This window comes from Crocodylus siamensis, chromosome 2 (genome assembly GCF_052110815.1).
Source record: "Crocodylus siamensis isolate JL-2025a chromosome 2, ASM5211081v1, whole genome shotgun sequence".
NCBI classification, from domain to species: Eukaryota; Metazoa; Chordata; order Crocodylia; family Crocodylidae; genus Crocodylus; species Crocodylus siamensis.
The window spans coordinates 173,385,806-173,405,543 of NC_143396.1; the positions used below are offsets into that span (position 1 = coordinate 173,385,806).

At 46.5% G+C, this 19,738-nt stretch overlaps 1 protein-coding gene across 4 annotated transcripts in view; it reads left to right on the plus strand.

The window, feature by feature from the left end:
* LOC149871346 (ras-related and estrogen-regulated growth inhibitor-like) overlaps window positions 1-15,822 on the plus strand; it is a 29,065-nt gene extending 13,243 nt beyond the window's left edge. For 2 of the 4 annotated variants that reach the window (XM_090032340.1, XM_090032342.1), the window contains exons 2-5: window positions 3,454-3,510; window positions 9,088-9,161; window positions 12,735-13,216; window positions 15,102-15,822. In XM_090032340.1, the coding sequence (XP_089888466.1) occupies window positions 3,454-3,510; window positions 9,088-9,161; window positions 12,735-13,216; window positions 15,102-15,228 (740 nt within the window). In that variant the 3' untranslated portion in view covers window positions 15,229-15,822. Of the gene's footprint in view, window positions 1-3,453; window positions 3,511-5,070; window positions 5,223-9,087; window positions 9,162-12,734 lie in introns of all 4 variants that reach the window. The other 2 variants (XM_090032343.1, XM_090032341.1) reach the window with 2 other exon arrangements.
* Window positions 15,823-19,738: the final 3,916 nt, after the last annotated feature.

Sequence of the window (19,738 nt, forward strand, 5' to 3'; positions counted from 1 at the left end):
GGGGTTTTCAACCTTTTTGGGTCAGTGTATCCCCAGCAGCTGGTCAGGAAGGAGTACTTCCTGGTTCCCCGCCACATCAACCAGTTGCCAAGTGTGTGTGTGTGGGGGGGGTCCCCCAATGGCCAATCGGCAGAAGTGTCCCCTGGTTGAAAGCCCCTGTGCTACACCTTTTGAGTCACAGGTAGGGAACTGGGAACTGACAAGGGATTAGAACCACTATGGATGACAATTGTATTACAGAGCCAGTAAGTTTAAAGGATTAGGTTATAGCCATACTTATGTATGTTAGAGTTCAACCAGCGGTTTGGGTGGGACTAGAAAGGGGTGAGAAGAGGTCCCAGTGGCACGGTACCTGAGTGGTATGTGGCTGTTTTCAATCCTGCCAGAGGGCAGTGGCTTGCTTGCAGCAACAGAGAGATAAAAGCCTGGGAGAGACAAAACAAGGATCAAAGACGCATGGCCCATGAGGGGCAGGTACAGGGCTAGTGAGTTCACAGGCCAAAAAGGGGCAGAGATTGGGGGCCAGAGGGTCCACAGCCCAGGCAGGGCAGAGATAAGAGCCAAAGAGGGCGAGTAAAGGTCTGGAGCCTAAGGAGCAAGACCTGGTGCAGTGTGGGTCCAGGCCAGGAGCAGGCAATTATTTTGGGCAGAGGGCCACTTACTGAGTTTTGGCAAACCATCGAGGGCTGCACGACTGGCATCCAGGGCAGATAAATATTATTTTTCTAAATTTTTAGGGGCCCCGTGGGCTGAATAGAATGACCTGGCAGACCACAGCCAGCCCACGGGCCACATTTTGCTCACCCCTGGTCTAGGCCAAAGAGACAAGCCAGAGCAGTGGGGCAAAAGCCAGGAAGGCCAAGGCCCCAACAAGGGATTAAGAGGCCTATGATGGTCTAGTGGTGTGAGGGAAGGTATCCACCTAAGGGATGACTGGAAACACCTGCAAGGCTGTAGGGGAGATTTGGAAGCTGTGATTAGCCCATAAGGTAGCGGGTGCTTTTGGGAGGCATGTATGGGTCAAGAGGGCCCATATAGTGGGAAGGATTGAGTATGAGTAGTGGGGTCCAAGAAGGATGTGTGAGTAAAGGAGATAGATTGTGGCTTGTCGTAAGACCCTTGGGCAGCCTCCCTTTACAAGTTTTATTAACAAGATCAAGGTGTGGCAGGAAAGAGCAAATGGAGGGACTTTAGAGTTGGAGCAGAGCAGGAGCTGAGTCGCCACCAGGAGACGTGACCGCTGCCCTTGGAGTGCCAGTCTTGCTACAAGGCCTAGGAAGTAGTTGCACTCAAATTGCTGCGGTTATTCACCAGATGTAAAGTTAAGCATGTACCTAAGTCTTTGCAGGGTCAGGGCCGTAAGACACCAATTATTAATAGCACACATGAGGAAAAGCCTGTTTTATTTATCAGCATTTCAGAGCAGTCCCTAGAATAACATTTGAATGATTCTGTGCTGTACACTCTGATTTCTTTGCTGAGCTATAATATTCAGTCCAGAAATTGCTATGTGAAATGCCTTGCCTTATGTTATGCAAGAGGTCAGATTAGATTGATCGTCATGGTATGTTCTGGTCATAAAAATTTATGGCTGAACTCCTGGCCCTGCTGAAACCAGGGGGAGTTATGCCATTGACTTTCACAGAGCCAGGGTCTGCGAATGTCCATAAACGCGCGCGTGTGTGTGTATGTGTGTGTGTGTGTATATATAAGGATTGTCTCACGTGGCATTCAGAGCTGGACTGACACCCACCAAATTGTCATGGACACCTCCAAAGTACTGGCTTGTGGTTTTATGACTTGTCATTCTAGAGAACTGCGCCATGCCCTAGAGGGACTTTTTAAGGTATTTTATGGGCCTGTGCAAAGCGGCTAGTATTTGCTTCGGATTCAGATTCAGCCAATTCAGGGGCCAGTGATTTGATTCGTTAATTCAACTCACTGTCCTGAATCAATTTAGCTGCATCTGGTTCAGAGATTCAACAGCAGCTGAATCGAATCCAGCTGCAGCTCCCCGCTGCAGCCACTGGGGACTGCCAGTAAAGATTCAGAGAGCTTCAAATCAATTCGGACCTTTTAATTGGTCCCCTGATTCTATTCAGATTCTGCCACCAAATCAGGCCGAATCTCCTCTGAATCGAATCAGCACCTGAAGCTTTGCACAGCCCTAGTATTTTGCATCTTCCTGTAGCAGCTCAAAGTTTGCAGCTCCTTCCCATTTGGAGGACTAACAGAAATCTACACACCCAGAAGAGCTGAACAAGAGTTAGGTCATTAAGTAGTAAAAAATACCCAACATCCTCCTCAGCATCACCTATGAAAGATGATTTTAAAATATACAGTGTGCTCACAGACTAGGAAACAGGAATGTGAAGCACTGATGGAGCCACCAAAGCCACACATCTTAGTGTTATGCCTGCTGCTAAGGCACTCAACAAATTCCACTGTCCTGTCTTAAGTTGACTTTTATAGGGCACAGTTTGATTTTCTTTTATCATTGCATTTGGGGTCACTTAAGATATTTTTGCACAAATGGAAGCAGTAAGAAAAGTGCTATGAGGCAGGATGAGCCAAGTCTACCACAACATATTCTTCCCACTGAAATCAGTAAATCAGGGCACAGTTTAAGTCATATCTGTCTTGAGGTGCCTATGCACCATCAAGGCCATGAGGGGAGCATTACAGTCATGGAGTCTGCCCCTCTGCCTGGCACAGCCCATAGGAGTCTACCTCATGGTTTCTACAAGGATCCCAACCATACATGAGGGACACATCCAGTTCCTTCTTTGAAGATTTGTATTTGTAAAGCAGCTCCTTGATACAAAAAGTGTTGGATTATGCAGACCCAGTTTCTCATTCCCCCTCCTGTCCCCTGACCAAATCAGGAGAACAGACTGTTGGCCACATTCCAGATCTGTGTGTTGGAAGCAGCCCAGCTAGGTCTAAGTTCATGATCAAGTACTTCACTAACTGGAGCCAAGCAGAGAACCTGGCAAGGCTATCTCTGCCACCTCTCTGACAACCAGCAAGTCAGGGAGTTGGATTTGCAGAGGAAGAATGACAAAGCATTACTATGCTTTCCAATCTACTTCTAAGGCTGGTGTGCTTGGGTTGTCCAGACTTTACACCCCAAGCTGCCACATTATCATGCCCTTCCTTGCCCCTTATCTCTTCCGGTGTCAGTGTTGCGTGGTGTTAGGACAGAGACTCGAATTGTTTCTGGTTGTGTATTACTTCTGTCCAAGCTTTGAAATAGCTTCTCTGACCACTTCTCAATTTAACTATTTCTTTGGACCAGACCCAGCTGCTAATTGTTATACTTCTTGCTCCCAATTTCTTTCATCAGGTCTGTGCTCAGGAGTGTGCAAAAAAAGGAATTATTTTTTATCAGTGTTTTATTGCGTTTTCGTGGTTAATTGCAACTCTTCTTTGTTTTTGTTTCCTGTCATACAGCTTTAACAGTAAGATTCATCACCAAAAGATTCATTGGAGACTATGACCCTACTCTAGGTAAGTGAAGTATTTATTATTCAACTACTGCTGCTATTATTGTGATTTATATTATGATAGCCTGGGTAAACTCCATTATGCCAGACACTGTATGGGAATTGCTGAGTTATCCTGAAGGCATCTGGGGACAAGGCTGGCTTTCTTATGGGGAAGTAAGGCATTTAGTCCCTCAATTAAAACATGTCTAGCAATATCCAGGGCCTCCATTGTTTGCCTGATGCTCAATTTGAGCACCTACTTTCTGAATATCAGGCCTTTTTAAAGGAACCCCAAGTTGGATATGGAAAATCATGAGCCAATAAAAATGCAGGTTGCTCTTTCCAAGCCATGTTATTTGCTGGGCCATGGCGCTGGGCTTGGAAGGGTGGGGATGCTAGAAATTCTTCTGTTTTCTGCACTTCATGTAGGAAGTAGCTACTGCCTCATGGAAAAGAAATGTTCTGGTTTCAAAACAGCTCAGCTCAGCTTTTTCCTTACCCGTCCTATGTTTTCTTTATTTTGCTTCCCTTGTTTGCTTTGACTGGAGAAAGTTTTCACAAAGACAGGATCCCTTTTCCCGCGGGAATTCCTTTCCTGTCTGCTGCTTATTTCTTTCACGAGGAGCTGCTTACTGTGGCCTGATAAAGTATGTAACTTGCACCACAAACACCTGATACAGAATCAGGGAAAATTAGGGTTCAAAGGGACCTCAGAAAGTCATCTAGTTTAACCTCCTGCTCAAAGCCAGACCATCCCCAACTAGATGATCCCAGCCAAGGCTTTGTAAAGCCAGGTCTTGAAAACCTCCAAGGATGGAGAGTCCACCACCTCTCTAAGTAACCTGTTCCAATGTTCTACTGTCCTCCCAGTGAGGAAATTTTTCCTAATATCTAGCCTAAACTTCCCTTGCTGCAACTTGAGACCATTGCTCCTTGTTCTATCATCTGCCACCACTAAGAACAGTCCAGCTTCATCCTCCTTGGACACTTCACAGAATACACAGGGTTCCTTTCCCCAGAGAGCTTGCAGTCCAAATGAGATGAGACGAGACCACATGCTCAGAAGAAGGAAGTAATAGGGCTAAGAGAAAAAACATTTACACAGGTGGGTTTGGAGGAAGAGAGCAGGGAGCTGAGGAGGTGAAGATAGGGCATAAGTAGCTGAAGGTTTGAGGCTGGGAGACAAGAGACAAAGGGATCTATGGAAAATTTGGCAAGAGCACAGGGGAAGGTAGGGAATAGGACCTGGGGCATGAGTGAGGATGGGACTATATCAGGATTGAGGGTGGGAGTCATAAGTGTGAGCATGGTGAAAGTCAAGAGTGTAAAGGTTAAACTTTATATGAAAGCCAAGGCAGGAGTCCAAGAACAGGAGCAGGTGGTTTTTGATAGCAAAAAGATCAGCTGCTAGAAGGCATTCTCTGACATGGCTGCAGGGAACTGGAGTTGATGACCAAGAAAGTCCCTTCATGTTCTCTAATGACTTCAGTAGCTGTGTTTGAACAGGTTTGAGAGGTCAGACGAAAAGAGTACACTCTATAGGTAGGGACAAAGGCTAAAACACCTTTGATGTTACTGCCAGAAAACCACACCAAGACGTGAAGAATTATGCCCTGCCTTGGCAGGACTTCAGAGAACTCCTGCAACTTCCTGTTCCAAGACAGGTTGGGAGGTGTTATCCCAAAGTGAATCAGAGGCAGGAATGGAGACCAGAGCCAAGATTTTCAGAACAAGGTAGGATCTTACCTCAAAGTCAAGGTAAAGGTCTCCCTGAGTCTAATGACTTGTTGAGCTAGCGTTGTTTAAGCACAGCACTTGCTATGCTGTGCTCACACAAGGGAGTGATGTGGCTCTCAATATATATGGTCACTTCACAGCTTGAATGACCAGGTGTCCAAGTTGCAGTAAGGTGAGAATTATGTTGCAGCCGTGATGGTCTAGGGAATATGTGAGAAGCGAGGTTTGTTTGGCATTATCTTTTATTGGGTCAACTGGTTGAGAGAGTAGTTAGAAGAGATATGGGAAGAGTTGAGAGAGATGTTAGAAAAGCTTTTAGGCAGAAAATGTCTTTCCTCAGGTCTGGAAGAGAGACAGGTAGAACCTAAGCTAAATACCAGGTAGAATAATTACTTTTGCTTTACTACCCTGTTCCCCTTCTTTTAGTGATTATTTTCACTTAATGGGAGTTAAACACAATTCATTGATCTACCTGGCATTTAGCTTGGGCTGCATCTGCTTCTTTCCCAAACCTGAGGAAATGCACTTGGTGCCCAAAAGCTTGTCTAACATCTCTCCAAATGAAGTAGTTGGCCCAATAAAAGATGTCACCAAGAAAACCTTCCAGGTGTCCCTATATAGCCAGGTTGATTGGGGACAGTTTTTAGCACAAACCTAGAACAGGGCCCAAACCTGTATCTGTAGCAAGATGCCTTAATCCAGGGGCGGGCAATTATTTTGGGCAGAGGGCCACTTACCAAGTTTTGGCAAGCTATCAAGGTCTGCATAAGTAGCCCTGCCCCTTGACAGGTGCCCTGCCCTGGTTGCCATCTTGGGACTGTAAGTCCCACCCCCTAACCCCTGACCTTTGCCACTAGAAGTCCCTTGCCCCCAGGAGTACTCCCTTCAGCAAGGGGTTTTGCCATCTCAGAACCAGAAAAATACCAAATTATATTGTAAAAAGCACACATCTACAAGATTCATTAATTTGATTTCAGAAAATATTTTTGTCCTGATTTACATGCTTTTGTGTAGTGTACATAGAGGTGATTATATATAATAGCTTAAAATGAAGTCTTACTCTTGTATATTGTGGGGGGTGGGTATAGATTTGTGGGGGGCTGTGGGTGTGTGGGTATGTGGGGTGTAGGGGTGGATGGGTGTGGGAGGTGTGGGGTGAGGGAGCATTTGGATGTGTGTATAGATATATGGGGTTTGTGCAAGGAAGGGTGGCTGGGCTGTGTGAGGGGGGTATAGGTGTGGAAGTCTGCTTGGATGGCAATGTGAGGGAGGGGTATGGGTGCATCTGTATGGTGGGGTGTGCGTATGGGACTCACCCTATGAACACACATATACACAGTCCCTCCCTACATGTGTGCGCGCGTGCGCACATGCACACACACACTCCCCCATACCAGCGCAACGCCATGCTCCTTGGTCTAGTGATGCAGCTTGGAGCCACGTGGTGCTAGAGCAGCGTGGGGGCAGGAAGGCAGGGAGTGGTGTGGGACTGGGTTGCTGCTTCCTGCTGATGACTTCCCTTGGGTCCTACTGCCCCTGGCTCCTGTCATCTTTGACAGGCAGCCAGGAGCAGATAAATATTAATTTTCTAAATGTTTTAGGGGCCCCATGGGTTGTATTTTGCCTGCCCCTGCCTTAACCAGTCTGCCACCATGTCCTGCCAGACTGGTGGCCTGACTTTCAGAAGTACCAGCTTCCCAGCAACTTGAATTCCTGATTTCATCCTGAGATATGTTCCCTAGACTGCTGTCTCCTTGTCTACATAACAGTAACAAATGAACTCTGGAGTGGCAAGAATTTTGTTCGTGCAAATATCACTATTGAAATAAAGGGGAAGGTCACTTTTGTACAGCACTGTCTCTGCAAAACTGTTGCAAAGCAGAGTGTTGTGGTGTTTATATCTTGGATATATTAGAGAAATTTCAAGCATTTCACTACATATTTGATGTCAAAAGAACTATGCAGATCTATGCATCAAGGCAACTTTTATCTCTTGTTTAGAAAAGCAAGATCCGTTCTTTCAGATGTATGTGACCTGAACTAAAAGACAGGCAAGCTGAAGGCAGTGGGTGAGGAACAGGGCTGACAAACAGAACTGAAAGAATTGCTTTTAAAAATAGCTTGAAAGGTCTCATAGCTTTTAGCTCCCTCTCTGTTGGCATTTAACACCCCTGCAATGGAGTCATTCTCTCCTGATCCTTTTCATTTCTAGCATATGTCACACTGTGATCATTCCTGTGATTCCCAACCTCATGTTTCCAATGGAACAAAGGCCAACATGGCCTGGGTTTGGTTTTGATCTTCATTTCCTTGTTCAAGTCCTTGCCTCACTGGCCTCTTTTTGTAGAGTCATTCTTTCTCAGATGGGCAGGAGGGTGGAGAGAGACAAAGCCAGTCATGTACCCAGTTTGGGACAGACATGGTTTCATCCATCTGAGTCTTAATTTTGAAAGCACTGCAGGAATCTCTCATGGATGTTCCAGCTTTCCATTTGCTAAATTAAACTACAGAAACAGTTGGAGGCACATTGTACATGATACAGCAGTCCACAGATTCCTGCTGGAAACTTTAAGACAGACCCTGAGTGCTACAGTCAGTATGTAACCATATCACGGTGAATGCAGATCAGCTTCTTAAACCAGTGCTAGATTTAGAGTGTGGACAACACCAACGGGTCTTAGACTGCATAGTTTCTGACACTGAGAGTATTTACAGATGTGGAAACACTGTCTCCCCAACCCCCAACCAAAACAAAACAAAACAAAACGAAACAAAAAACTCAGCCCTTTACTTTCATCTTGGCTATTAGATAAAAGTGCCCAAAAGCTCTGCTGAAGCATGCAAGCTATATAGATGCTGGGGAGCAGGGTCAAACAGACATGGTTCCTTTTCTGGTAAAGCGCTGGATTTTTTTCCCCCACATCTATCAGCACCGTGACTGATTTACACCGCTAGATCTCTCCAGTAGAGATCTAGGCCTTCTTGGGTGGGAGGCAGAGGGAGGGAAGAGGTCTGGGGGGACCTAGGGAAAAGCCATTGCTTTTGGCTCTGGTATCTCTTTGCCTCCATACCTATTGCTGGGGAGATTTGTCTTTTTTTTTGTTCACATGTTTTCTCCATGTGCCCCAGGGCACTTGGTCCTATAGTGATATCACTGCCCTTATTTAGGGGCATTATGATTGGTTACCATGGAATTAGATGTGACAACAGACCTGTAGCCTTTTGGCTTACCTGCAGGATAGGGTGGGATTTGAAAACACACATTTTGTTGACAAGCAGAAAAAAGCTGTCAAGAAAAACGTGCCAAAAACATGCAACAGGAACAGATCTATGCATTACAAGAGATGAGAGCACCTGGAATTCCCCTCTTCCCACCCTGCACACCAGCTCCATTATTACCTTCCTGATCTTAAAGCAAGAGAACGATGCCCTCGGGTGAAGATGAACTAAGGAGACTTGTCAGAATCTGTCTGATGACTTCGATACGGGTACAGTGTATATGTGGGGGAATCAGGGCCGCCTAGCACTTCACTGCAACTGCCTGCATGACCCTTTCACCATAGGTGAGAGTGCTATATTCTGACATAGGGTCTCAACCTGGTTTCCTTTGAAATCAGTGGCAAAGCTCCCATTAGCTTCAGTGCAGTCAGGGATGGGATGGGTTGTGAATTTGACTTTTCACTCTAAAAGCATCCAGTTACCATTCTGTCAGTGATCAGGACATGCCAGGGTCTGATCTGCCGTGCTGTCAGTACTTTCTTATGTAGCATGATCTAAGCCAACCTTGTGCTGGCTGACGTCCACACTTACTCTGTGCAGGGATCAGGAGACATTTCATGTGCCTTTTTTTGTTCTTCTGCAGAGATGATTTACAGACACACAGCTGTCATCGATGGGGACGTGGTGCATTTTGAGATTCTCGACACGGCAGGACAGGTACAGTTATGGTTCCTTCATCCACGGATGCTGGAAAAGACTAACTGGAAAGAATTCCCAAAGAGGCAGCATCCTTTTTTCAGTCCATGTTCTTGCCATTGGCCCCAGTACGTGGATTCCAGTGTAGGCCATGCCTCAAAAAGAGTGTGGGTGCACATCTGTCTTCTGAGCCTTGACACATGTTGCTTCAAGCAAGCAAGCAGTGGTGGAGGGCAGGGATGCTTTGGGTGGACCAGCTGAGGAGGCCTTGAGAGAGGATAGTGAAGGCAACACTTATGCTTGATTCTAAGGCTGTGTTTTACAGGGCTAGCCTGAAATCTTCTCTCAGAATTAAATTTCATCAGAAAATGTCAATTAATTGAGCCCACAATGCCTCAGGTTTTCATCAGTCCCAGATTAGTGTTCTAACAGAACCCACCCCTAATCCCTGGCAAGCTGCTCCCAGAGTCTCTTGCCCGGGGAAACATCCGCCCAGTGGGTCTGCCCCAGAGCTGAGACTCCTGAATGGACTTGATCCTTGGCCCTAGCCACTTAGCCTTGGAGCTGGATTTAGAGTATGCGGCTCTGGGCCAAACAGCCATGCCAGAGCTTCCAGGCTCTCTGCCGTGGAGGTGGGAGCCTGAAAGCCCAGAGGGCCCTGGCTGCAAAAGAGGTTCAGCTCCTGACACTGCAGGAGGAAGATCTGAAAGTCTGAGAACCATAAAAGGAGCCATAGCTCTCAGAGCATCTAGACTTCTTGCTGCAGATCTGAGATTCAGAGCCTGAGAGCCACAGGATGGGCACCGAGGGTCTGTGGCTCTGGGGAAGCTCCCAGACAGGACTACCTGGGAGCTGCATACAACTGAGGGCCCCTAGCTGCTCCATGAAATCACCTTTCTTGCTCTCAGCTGGTGGTGAAATGGATGAGCATGTCAACTCTAAGGAGCTGCTCTACTTTGGTCTTTCCAGAGTAAAATACTCTCAGTTTCTAGTCCATGGGGAATGCTGAGTATTTTTGGTGTTCTGTCTGATTCGCAACAAAACCGAATCTAAAAAAGGACAGTTTCTTATGAACTGGAAATCAAGTGCCATCCAGACCCTCAGCTCTGGGGCAGATCCACTGTGAACTGGAAACTCTGCCTTCCCATCAGCTCTGGTCCTCCATATAGGGACTTGAATGAGAAGCTAAGAATCGGTGTCTAAGGATGGGATGAGAATGTTCTGGGAATGCCACTTTGCCTTTGCACTTTTTAATTTAATCAGACCACCCTTGGTAGGACTTCAGCCATGTCATTTGAAGTTGCCCATTTAGTCTCTCTCTCTTCTTTTGCTGTATACAATGCAATACCACTCTGTCTGCAGCACTGGGAAATATCCAAGACCCAATGGACAAGGCCTTTGGAGTAAGAGATTTAGTATTGCACTTCAGGTAGCCAGAGGTCTAGACTGACCTAGGTGTATGGTTTATCCATGTATTTATTTATATGTTTGCATAGTTAAATTAAAACCAGTGGAGCTACTTTAATCCAGTCTCTTGAGCTGTTTCAGTTTCTAACCAATCCCTGTGGACGACACATTGCACCCCACAGAGCATATGCAAAGGCATCATCCCTGTGCCAAAGACATCACAGTTGTCTTCTGACCAAAATCAAAGCATCAGGAGAATGAGAAGTTCAGTGTAAGGAACAGAGCACTCTTGGAGGAGGTGTTGCTGAAGGAGATGGCTCATTGCCCAGCAAGGGACAGGAGGTTGCTCTGAGAACAGGGTGAGACTCAGGAGAAGGGACAAATCTAGAGGTGGAGGAAGAGAAGACCAAGGAAGGAGCAACACTGGGGGTGTACAGGGAGCAAGTATAAGAAGAAAGGGGCAGAAGCAAATAATGCAGGACTTCAAGCGGGGGAAGATGAGGAGCTTTTACCTTGTGCAGCAAAAGACAGAAGTAAATTGCAGGGGTTGGAGAAGAGGAAGACAAGGTCGTTGAAGCAGTGAGTGAGGGAGGTTGTCTTGGACCTGATCTACCATGTGCTGAAGTCCAACCATGCCTGTTCAGTGACTTCAGTGTGGTTAGATCAAGTCCATTTCCAGCTGTGTGCAGAATAAATGAAAGATGAAGAAAACACTAAACTGAAGGACAACGTGGGGAGCCAAGCTGGAGGAGATACAGAGTTCTTGTCAGGAGCACACAAAAGCCGGTAAAAGTAGTAGTAGCAGGTATGTTTTGCTTTCAATAATCAGGCTGCCCATTTTCAGCGTGACTATGTTCATTATTTCCTGACACAACACTGATGGGCTTTCTGGCAGCATTAATGGCACTACAGCCTTCAGCCAGTCATGTTTTACAAGCTAAGCAGGTATACCAAACCCTGCAACCCCAGGAACTAGCACAGGGAGCTGGCAAGGGAAGAGCCTACTTTTATATAGGGGATGCTGGGGATTAGTCACAAGCCAGTGGGCTAAGGAGAGGGGGACAGACACAAGTAAATAAACATTACCATTAAGGCACATACACTTAGGAACTGGGTAACAGGAAGTAAATAGTGACACTGTGAGGAAATCGGTAGAAACCAGTAGTTATTGGTAGAAAACAGTAACACTGTGATGTATACACATGAGAACTTTAAGCCTTCCCATAATTCCAGAGGACTCCAAATCAGTCTCTGGTCCTATAAAATACTTAATTGCCATCTGCTTGGGCTCCACGTCTGAGTCCCTCTGCTACAGCTCACAGTCCTAGCCCCTCCACTCTTTCCAACCCTCTGGCCATGGGTCTGCTGTGGTTCCCATGCTCCGATGATACTCCTTCCATTTCTTCCTGCCCTCCTGCCACTTTCTGGGAGTTGTAGTGCACATTGGAGTTCATTCCACCAGTCCCCTGAAGGCTTCTTGGCATTGTAGTTCATGTTACAACATTACAGTACATGTTGTTCAGCATCACAGTACATTACACGGGATCATGCTTGTCAGTTCTTGGATAGACAGTGTGCCCTAAACATGCTCCATGGAGTGGCAGTAGTGATCCCTTGGCCCTAAGCTAGTACTGATACCCCTTCATAGTGTGAGGGTTTGCTGTTTCTAAAGGAGCTGCCTGCTTGATGGGAGGAACATGTGTTCTCTTTGACAAGAGACAGTTGTCAGTAGTGATCTTGGGGTACTATGAAATTAGGGGTGCCACCCCTGTAACTGGGCCATAGTTTGACTGAGACCATCCCATTGTGGATCCACAGTTTCTACCTGCAGTTTCATTGGATGGAGCATTCAGCTTCTGCCCTGTGTTGCTGCGTTGGGTTGCCTTGTTGGTAGCCAGCCACTGTGTTCCATCCCAGGTGCCTCTCAGTGGGACATGAAACAACCTGTCTACATCCCTTGATATTAACTGTCAGGTCCTCAATGGGTGCCAGTAGATGTAATCCAAAGCCAACAGCCTGCGCTGCTCCAGAGGCCTGATCCCACACTGTTGGGAGTTTTACTGGTGACCCAAATAGGAACAGGAGCAAGCTGTAGCCAAGTGTCTGAACTAGTGCTTTTTGCTCCTTGCATGTAAAGGTGCCAAGCAGGGATGGTGATGCTGTGCTTTCTACTTTCCCCTGCCCCAGGAAGAAGACTCCTTGCAGATTGAGGAGAAGATCAAGTGGGGTGACGGTTTTGCTGTGGTGTACTCAGTGACTGACAGGTGCAGCTTTGATGAGGTTATGAGGCTCTGCTTCCTCATCAACCACATCCATGCAAGCCCTAAGCGGAGCAGTGGGAGTGACCAGCCGCCTGTGGTAATTGTTGGCAACAAAAAGGACTTGCAGTTTGACAGGATGGTATCCTCTGAGGATGGCGAGAACCTCTCCAAAGCCCTGAAATATCCATTCTATGAGATCTCCACCAGAGACAGCTACGAAGAGACAGTGATGGTGTTCAACACATTGTACCATGAGCTGATGAGACAGGGGCACTTCTCTCCCGGCTCCTTCAAGAGGAAGACAGTGTCCAAGCTGATGGAGAAGATTCCCAGGATGCATGCTAACTCCACCCTCAACTCGGGTGGCAGAAGCCTGAGCTTCAACTCCTTCAGGGACTACATACCAGAGTGAGCTGCCTTTGTGCAGGCAGGGGGGTGGAAGTGAATGATGAACAGAAGCAGCCTGAACAAGCGATGGACAGGCTGCAGTGCTGCTGGCCTTGCCAGCCTTGAGAGCCCGTGTGTAGTAGCTAGGGTGGGTCACTATAGCTGCCTGTATTCCAGGAAGTTCACGGTGCTAGTCTAAGCTGGCTTCATAGAGGGGAATGGGCAAGAAGGTGGGTGATGAGGTTGGTGCATTAGCTTTGTACATTGAAAGCCTTAGAGGGGACGCTTATGTCCTGGGTTAGAGGGAGCAGTGCAAATGTGTTTGAGAGGGTGTCCTCTTCCTCCTCATTATCCACGTTTTGCTTATGTCACAAACTGTCACCGTACATTATGCTGTTGGCAGGCTCTGCTCCAGGTGGAACTGGGATTGGGACTGAAGGTTAAGATTGTGTGTTAGAGCCATGTGGGAGCCCAGGCCTTGGTTACCAGGCGGTATCGCAGAGCAGAATGGAGGGGCCCTAGTTGGAAGCTTTCCTGACAGACCTCCTCATTCTGCTTGGCCACTGATCCCTATGAGCATTTATAGACGTGCTCTGGGGGGGGTGCTTTAATTAATGCAGCTCCAAGATTCACACTATTTAAAAGTGCCCAGAATGTCACATGTATCAGCATCCCTGCACTGAAAAATGGTAGCAGGGCACTTTGAACTAAAGCTTGATGAACAAGCTTCAGTGAAAAGCACCTGGCCACCATTTTTCAGTGCAGAGACGCTGATGCACGTGACGATGGAGTGCGGTAATTACCACGCTCCTGCACACTGTGTTAATCAACTCTACTCTAACGCGCTGGAATTACAGCATGTTGGAGGAGCCTCCCTGGACATATAAAGGAACCCCATTTCTCCCGAACAAAACCATTCACAACCTGCACCCTGTTGTGGATGTCTTTTACCAGGGCAGACCCATAGGGTATCAGACTGCATCTGCTGTCTTCAGTAACAGTCAACACTAGGTGGCTTTTCTAGAAAGTGCTGAATGCCCCTGGCAAAGGGCAAACTCCTTTAAATATGTCACTGTGTAACGTTTGACACCCCCCCCCCACTCCCTATTCACTTACCCCCACCCCAGCCATCAGACTCAAGGACAAAGTTCTCATTGACTTCAGCAGGACAAAATCAAGCCCTTGATGCTAAAGAGATTTCAAGCACTTACCCTTCATGGTGGTCCAGCTGCCATTACCCTTTCTACTCAGTGTGACTCTTGGAGGTGTGCACACAAGCACTCAGTCCTGTAAGTTTCATGCCACCCAGAGCTTACACCATCTGTAGAGTGAGACACAGCTTCCATGGGACTACAGTAGTGTGCATGGAGGGCATCACATTGTGCCCACAGCTGCTGAAATTGTGTGACTGCTGTGAGGACAGAACCTTAGTTGTGACAATCAAAAATGTTCTCAGTTGTGTTTCTCCATCGTGGTCATCAAAGTTGCTATCAAAGAGCCATGTTTACTGCTCTGGGCAGTAGTAGAGGTGTAGGTGAATAGGGTAGATCAGGGGGTGGGAGTTAAAATGGTTGTCCCAAATGAGTCCGCACACAAAATATGCCTTCCCCCTTCGTTCTTCTCAGAGCACCAGAATAGTTAGTTAGACTGCTGGTTCTGGGCTTTATTAATTGTCTCCTCCTAAGGAGAAAATGAATCCAACTGAGGAGTAAAGCAAGGGAAAGAGTGCCAAATGCCAGCTCCATCAAGCACTGGCCAGGGTTGCGCACAGCTTGAAATCTAGTCCATTTCAAGTTAGGAGTTAAAGGCAGCACCAGGGAGGACCCTGCCACCGAGTTCCTCGTGCCATTTGTGTTTCTGAAGTCACATTCTTCTGTTTTAAATTATTTTCTCTCCCATATCCCAGTGTGAACAATCCACAGGAACCAGGAAGAGCCACCTACACATGCAGGGAACCAACAAGACTGACAGTACACCCAGTCCCAGTGCAAAAGAAACCAAAACCTCCAGTTCCCTCAAATCTTGTTGACTGAGAGTGATCTTGGGGGTTAGTTGAAACACTTGTGACAAATGGGATTTTTGGAGTTGGCCAGGTCTATCCAGAGAGCTGCGAGATGGCGATCCAGTGACCACTTGTGATAGGGCCTGGCACCACACACTGCAGGTACTACAGATGCACAGAAGAAAAGGGACTGGATGGCTCATGAGATTGGAGCCCTTTGCTTACATGTGGAAGAGTTGATACTACTGCTAGCCTAGTTTAGTACTAGTCCAGCATCTCTAGTTGATGGAGAGAGAAGTCAGTCCAGTGGTGAGGAGGCAAGCATAAGAGACACAGGTTCACTTCTGGTTAGATACTCACTGCATAACCTTGGGCAGGTCATTTACCCCCTTTCCTTGGCCTGTGAAAATCAGGATAAGAACCCGGGGTGCAACAATGACAATTAAGGATTGTGAAGTGCCCAGGTTCCCCAGTAATAGGGTCAATATCCCATCCCTGGAATACTAGCCACTAATTCCTAATTATTTAATCTCTGTGTCTGCTTTCCCTATGTTTCTGCTGGTTTACATTTAAATTGTTTAAACTGAGAAAACTTGTTTACAGCAACTTTACTGTTTTGGGGTTTTTTTTTAAATGCCAGTTATTCCGAGGCTCTGTAAAACCATTTTTGGGGGCTGAAATCACTTGACAAAATCCCCTCTAAATAGCACAGTAAGTAACAATTTAGGCAAGGCAAAAATGTCAGATGTTGCTGTCCCAGCTTAGCTGGAAAGCACCAACTATATTTTAATGGTGTGTAGGTGGTAGGGTTTGGGGGGTTTTTTTAGCTGTTACACTCGTGGCTGAAGCTGTGCATCTTGTGTTATTTGCTGCTATCTGTCTCCCATTGGGTCCCCCCACTCCCAGGTAAGGGCCATCCAGGCTTCCTCCATGTTCCACCCAAATCTAGAACTGATCTTCAGTTTACACATTACTCCAGCCTGAACAACATAGTTTTAGAAGCGCTGCATGCTTATCTCTCCAAATGGAGGGTCACTAAGGGACTCTGTCAATTCAACTGGCTTACTGATAACATGGTCATTCCCTGCTGAAATTTCCTAGTAGCCAGGATGTGTATATTGCCTCCCAATCTCTGTAGAACAGATTGGGTTACCAGGTATGTAAATCAAGGGGCATTTATAGATTTGCCCTGGGAGGTGGGAAGGCAGGTGCTTTAATTAGCGAGCCATGCTAATTTTAAGCACCATTCCTCATGTGTATCAGCGTCCTTGCACTGAATAAATGGCAGTGGGGCACTTTGAACTAAAGCTCCTCAAACAAGGTTTTATTCAGTGCCCTGCTGCCATTTTTCAGTGTGGAGATTCTGATACATGTGACACTGGAGGCTGCTAGAGTACATTAATTTCTGCACTCTGACACACTCTGCTCTGACGTGCTAGATTTACAGTGCATCGCAGCAGCCTCCTCACATGTGTGCAAGTGCCCGAGGGGACTGTTTCTTGTGACACACTCTGATACCTCTGCTAACAAGTGCTTGTTAATCGCACTTGTCTGTCCTAGAGGGCCAGTGAGTTGTTATATTCTCTGTGGGATTTCTTCCACCTTAAAGGCATGGTTTTATGAGGTAACTGAATAATGATCAGAACAGTAGGGCTACAGACAAACATCACATTTGTCCCAGGAGAATCAATTTTCTCCCTGGAAAAGTTGCAGTTGTTCAGACATCCATTTCTTTTGTCACAGGACAGACCCTGAAAAGGTTCATGTGGGAAGATCCACTAACAGTTTGTCCCAGGACATCACAAAGTATGTACTGGGTTTGTATTGTTGGATCAATAGCAGAAAAGTGGCAGTGCATTCAGCTGCTTACTAAAACCTGATTGGAAGGGCATTGTATATACATGCCAATCCTGTGACTTTTCCATTACAGGACAAACACAGGCACAACTGGTCCCAGGACAAATGCAACATCAGTTCATAGATTTCATAGACATTAGCGCTGGAAGGGACCTCGGAAGATTATTGGGTCCAGCCCCCTGCCCCAGGGGCAGGAAGTCAACTAGGGTAAAAGGATCCCAGCAAGATAAGCATCCAAATGTTTCTTGAAAGAGTCCAGAGTAGGTGCTTGCACCACCTCTGGAGGGAGTCAATTCCAGGCCTTGGGGGCTTGGACCGTAGAAGTTTTTCCTTATGTCCAGCCTAAAATGGTCTTGGAGGAGTTTGTGACCATTAGACCTTGTCATCCCATGGAGTGGTCTGGTGAACAGACATTTCCCCAGATCCTGATGCACACCCCTAATATAGGCTGCCACCAGGTCCCCCCTCTGAGCCTGCACTTTTCCAGGCTGAAGAATCCTGTGGCTCTCAGTCTCTCTTCATAAGACCTGTTCTCCTGCCCTCTGATCGTGCATGTGGCTCTCCTCTGGACTCTTTCAAGCTTCTCCACGTCCTTCCTAAATTATGGAGCCCAGAATTGGAAGCACTACTCTAACTGCGGCCTCACCAAAGCTGAGCACAGTGGGAGGGTGACATCCTGGGTCTTGCTAAAGATGCAAGCCAGAGTCTTGTTTGCATTGCCAGCTGTAGTATCGCATTGGTGGCTCATGTTCATCTTGTGGTCAAGCATGACCCCCAAGTCCCTTTTGGCCATGGGGCTAGTGAGTGTAGCACCAATAGGGCATAGGCTAGTATGACCTATTGAAGAGGAAGGAGTACCACCTATAAACACCATGTGTAAAAGGAAATGAAACATCTGGGCTTGAAATTCTCAATGTGGATCTGGAAGATTGCTCAAGGTAGAATCTGAAGATGATATCCATAAATGCTAATTCTTATTAGTGATTAATTCTCTTCCCCTCCCTACCCTCCTTTCAATGTGGTAAATAAAGGTAAGTTATCACCAGAACAGAATCTGCTTTTACAAGCCGGGTTGTGTTCTTCAGGGTCACTGACTCGATACACAGAATTTATTATCCTGAGAAACACTTGTCCTTCAGTCAGAACAACCTCATTAGAAAGCAGAAAGCTGTCAAATTGTACCTGGTTTGCAGCAGTCTCTCCTCCACTGTTCACACCTGGGAGCTTTCCTAACCTACCCATGGCTCTTTTAAAGCGTAGCAGTCAGAGCTGGAAAAGTTCCTACTGAGTGGGTTCTTCCTTCCCATCTCCTCCTCCCATTACTCTCCTCCCATTACTGCTGAATTGCTCCTTAAAGCAGATAATTTTGCCTCTTTGGATGAATTTTGCAAGATTTGTGGTGTAAATAACATGACTTGTATTACATTCAGTGACAACATAGGAGCCTGTTAAACTGTACAGTAGCTGCATTCCATTACAATAAAAGTCAGTGTGGGCAATATTGTGTGCTTTGTTAGAACTTTATTGTTCACCCATATTTTATCTTCACTAAGGGAAAAGGCTTATTTTGTCTCAGCAGTAAGTATTCAGTATTCTTTGTTGTCCCTATCCAGCACTGATCTGATATAGTTGCTTTCTGAATGCGTATAATAGAATGCAGGAGACTTACTGCAGAATTATGATAGAGCCCAAGTAGATATCTCTCTTTGCCTTCGCTTCCTGCATCTGGCAAAAGATGGGAAGGTGTGAAATTTCTGTCCCACTTTCCCACGCACAGGAAATCACTTTGTTTGGGATATTCCTACCTACTCTTAATGTAAGACTGTGAATATTTCAGAGATTGAAATCCACCCTCAGTCCCTGGAGTGGAACATTTAGCAGGGTAATCATGAATTCTTCAATGCTGTGTGTGACAAAACAGATGACCCAGTCCGGGGAGGCTCCTGTTCTTTTCTCTTTGAGTGCTGGTGAAACAGGCTGGCTTCTGTAGCTATTCTTTTTGGGGGAAGGGGGAGAGAGACCTTTTGAACTCTGGCTTTCTAAGACTGCCAAGAAAGGGGGTCACAGTCACAAGCACAGTATCACATACAATTAGACGCATCTGTCCTAGATCTGACCACTAGTGTGTCTTGTCCAGGGGGATACCAGATTACCCTAAGAATCTGATCTAGTACAGCAGATTTATGCCCCATTGGATAGGGAAGCTGTTACTACTCTCCAGTGTCTTTAACCTTACACTTAATGCAGAGGGAACAGATTTGCAGGAAGATTCAGGGCAGCTTTCAGTGCACGTGAATGGATTTCAGATTGTGGATCCTTTCACAAAGTCATGCTCGGTGTGTATACCTGTCAAGGGAGCCTCTCATTGAAGTAAGCCTCTCCTGTGGTGTCTCCAGTGCTCTAGATAAAAAAGACCTCTGTAAAAATTGAAAGGTGATGTTCTGCAGAGGACAGCGTGACACCTGAGCCATGAGGGAGTCAGTCCTGACTGCACCTCAGCAAAGTCAGATCTTGCATTAAACACCTACAGTGAAGACACCACTATATCCATCAGTAAATCATGCTGATAAATCAACACTAAGTAGCACAGGCAAAGGAAGGTCTCATCTCACCACAGCTCTGCCATGAAGTAGTACCTTCTGCTCCTCCATGCTGTCTGCATGGCTGAGCCTAACTTGGCAATG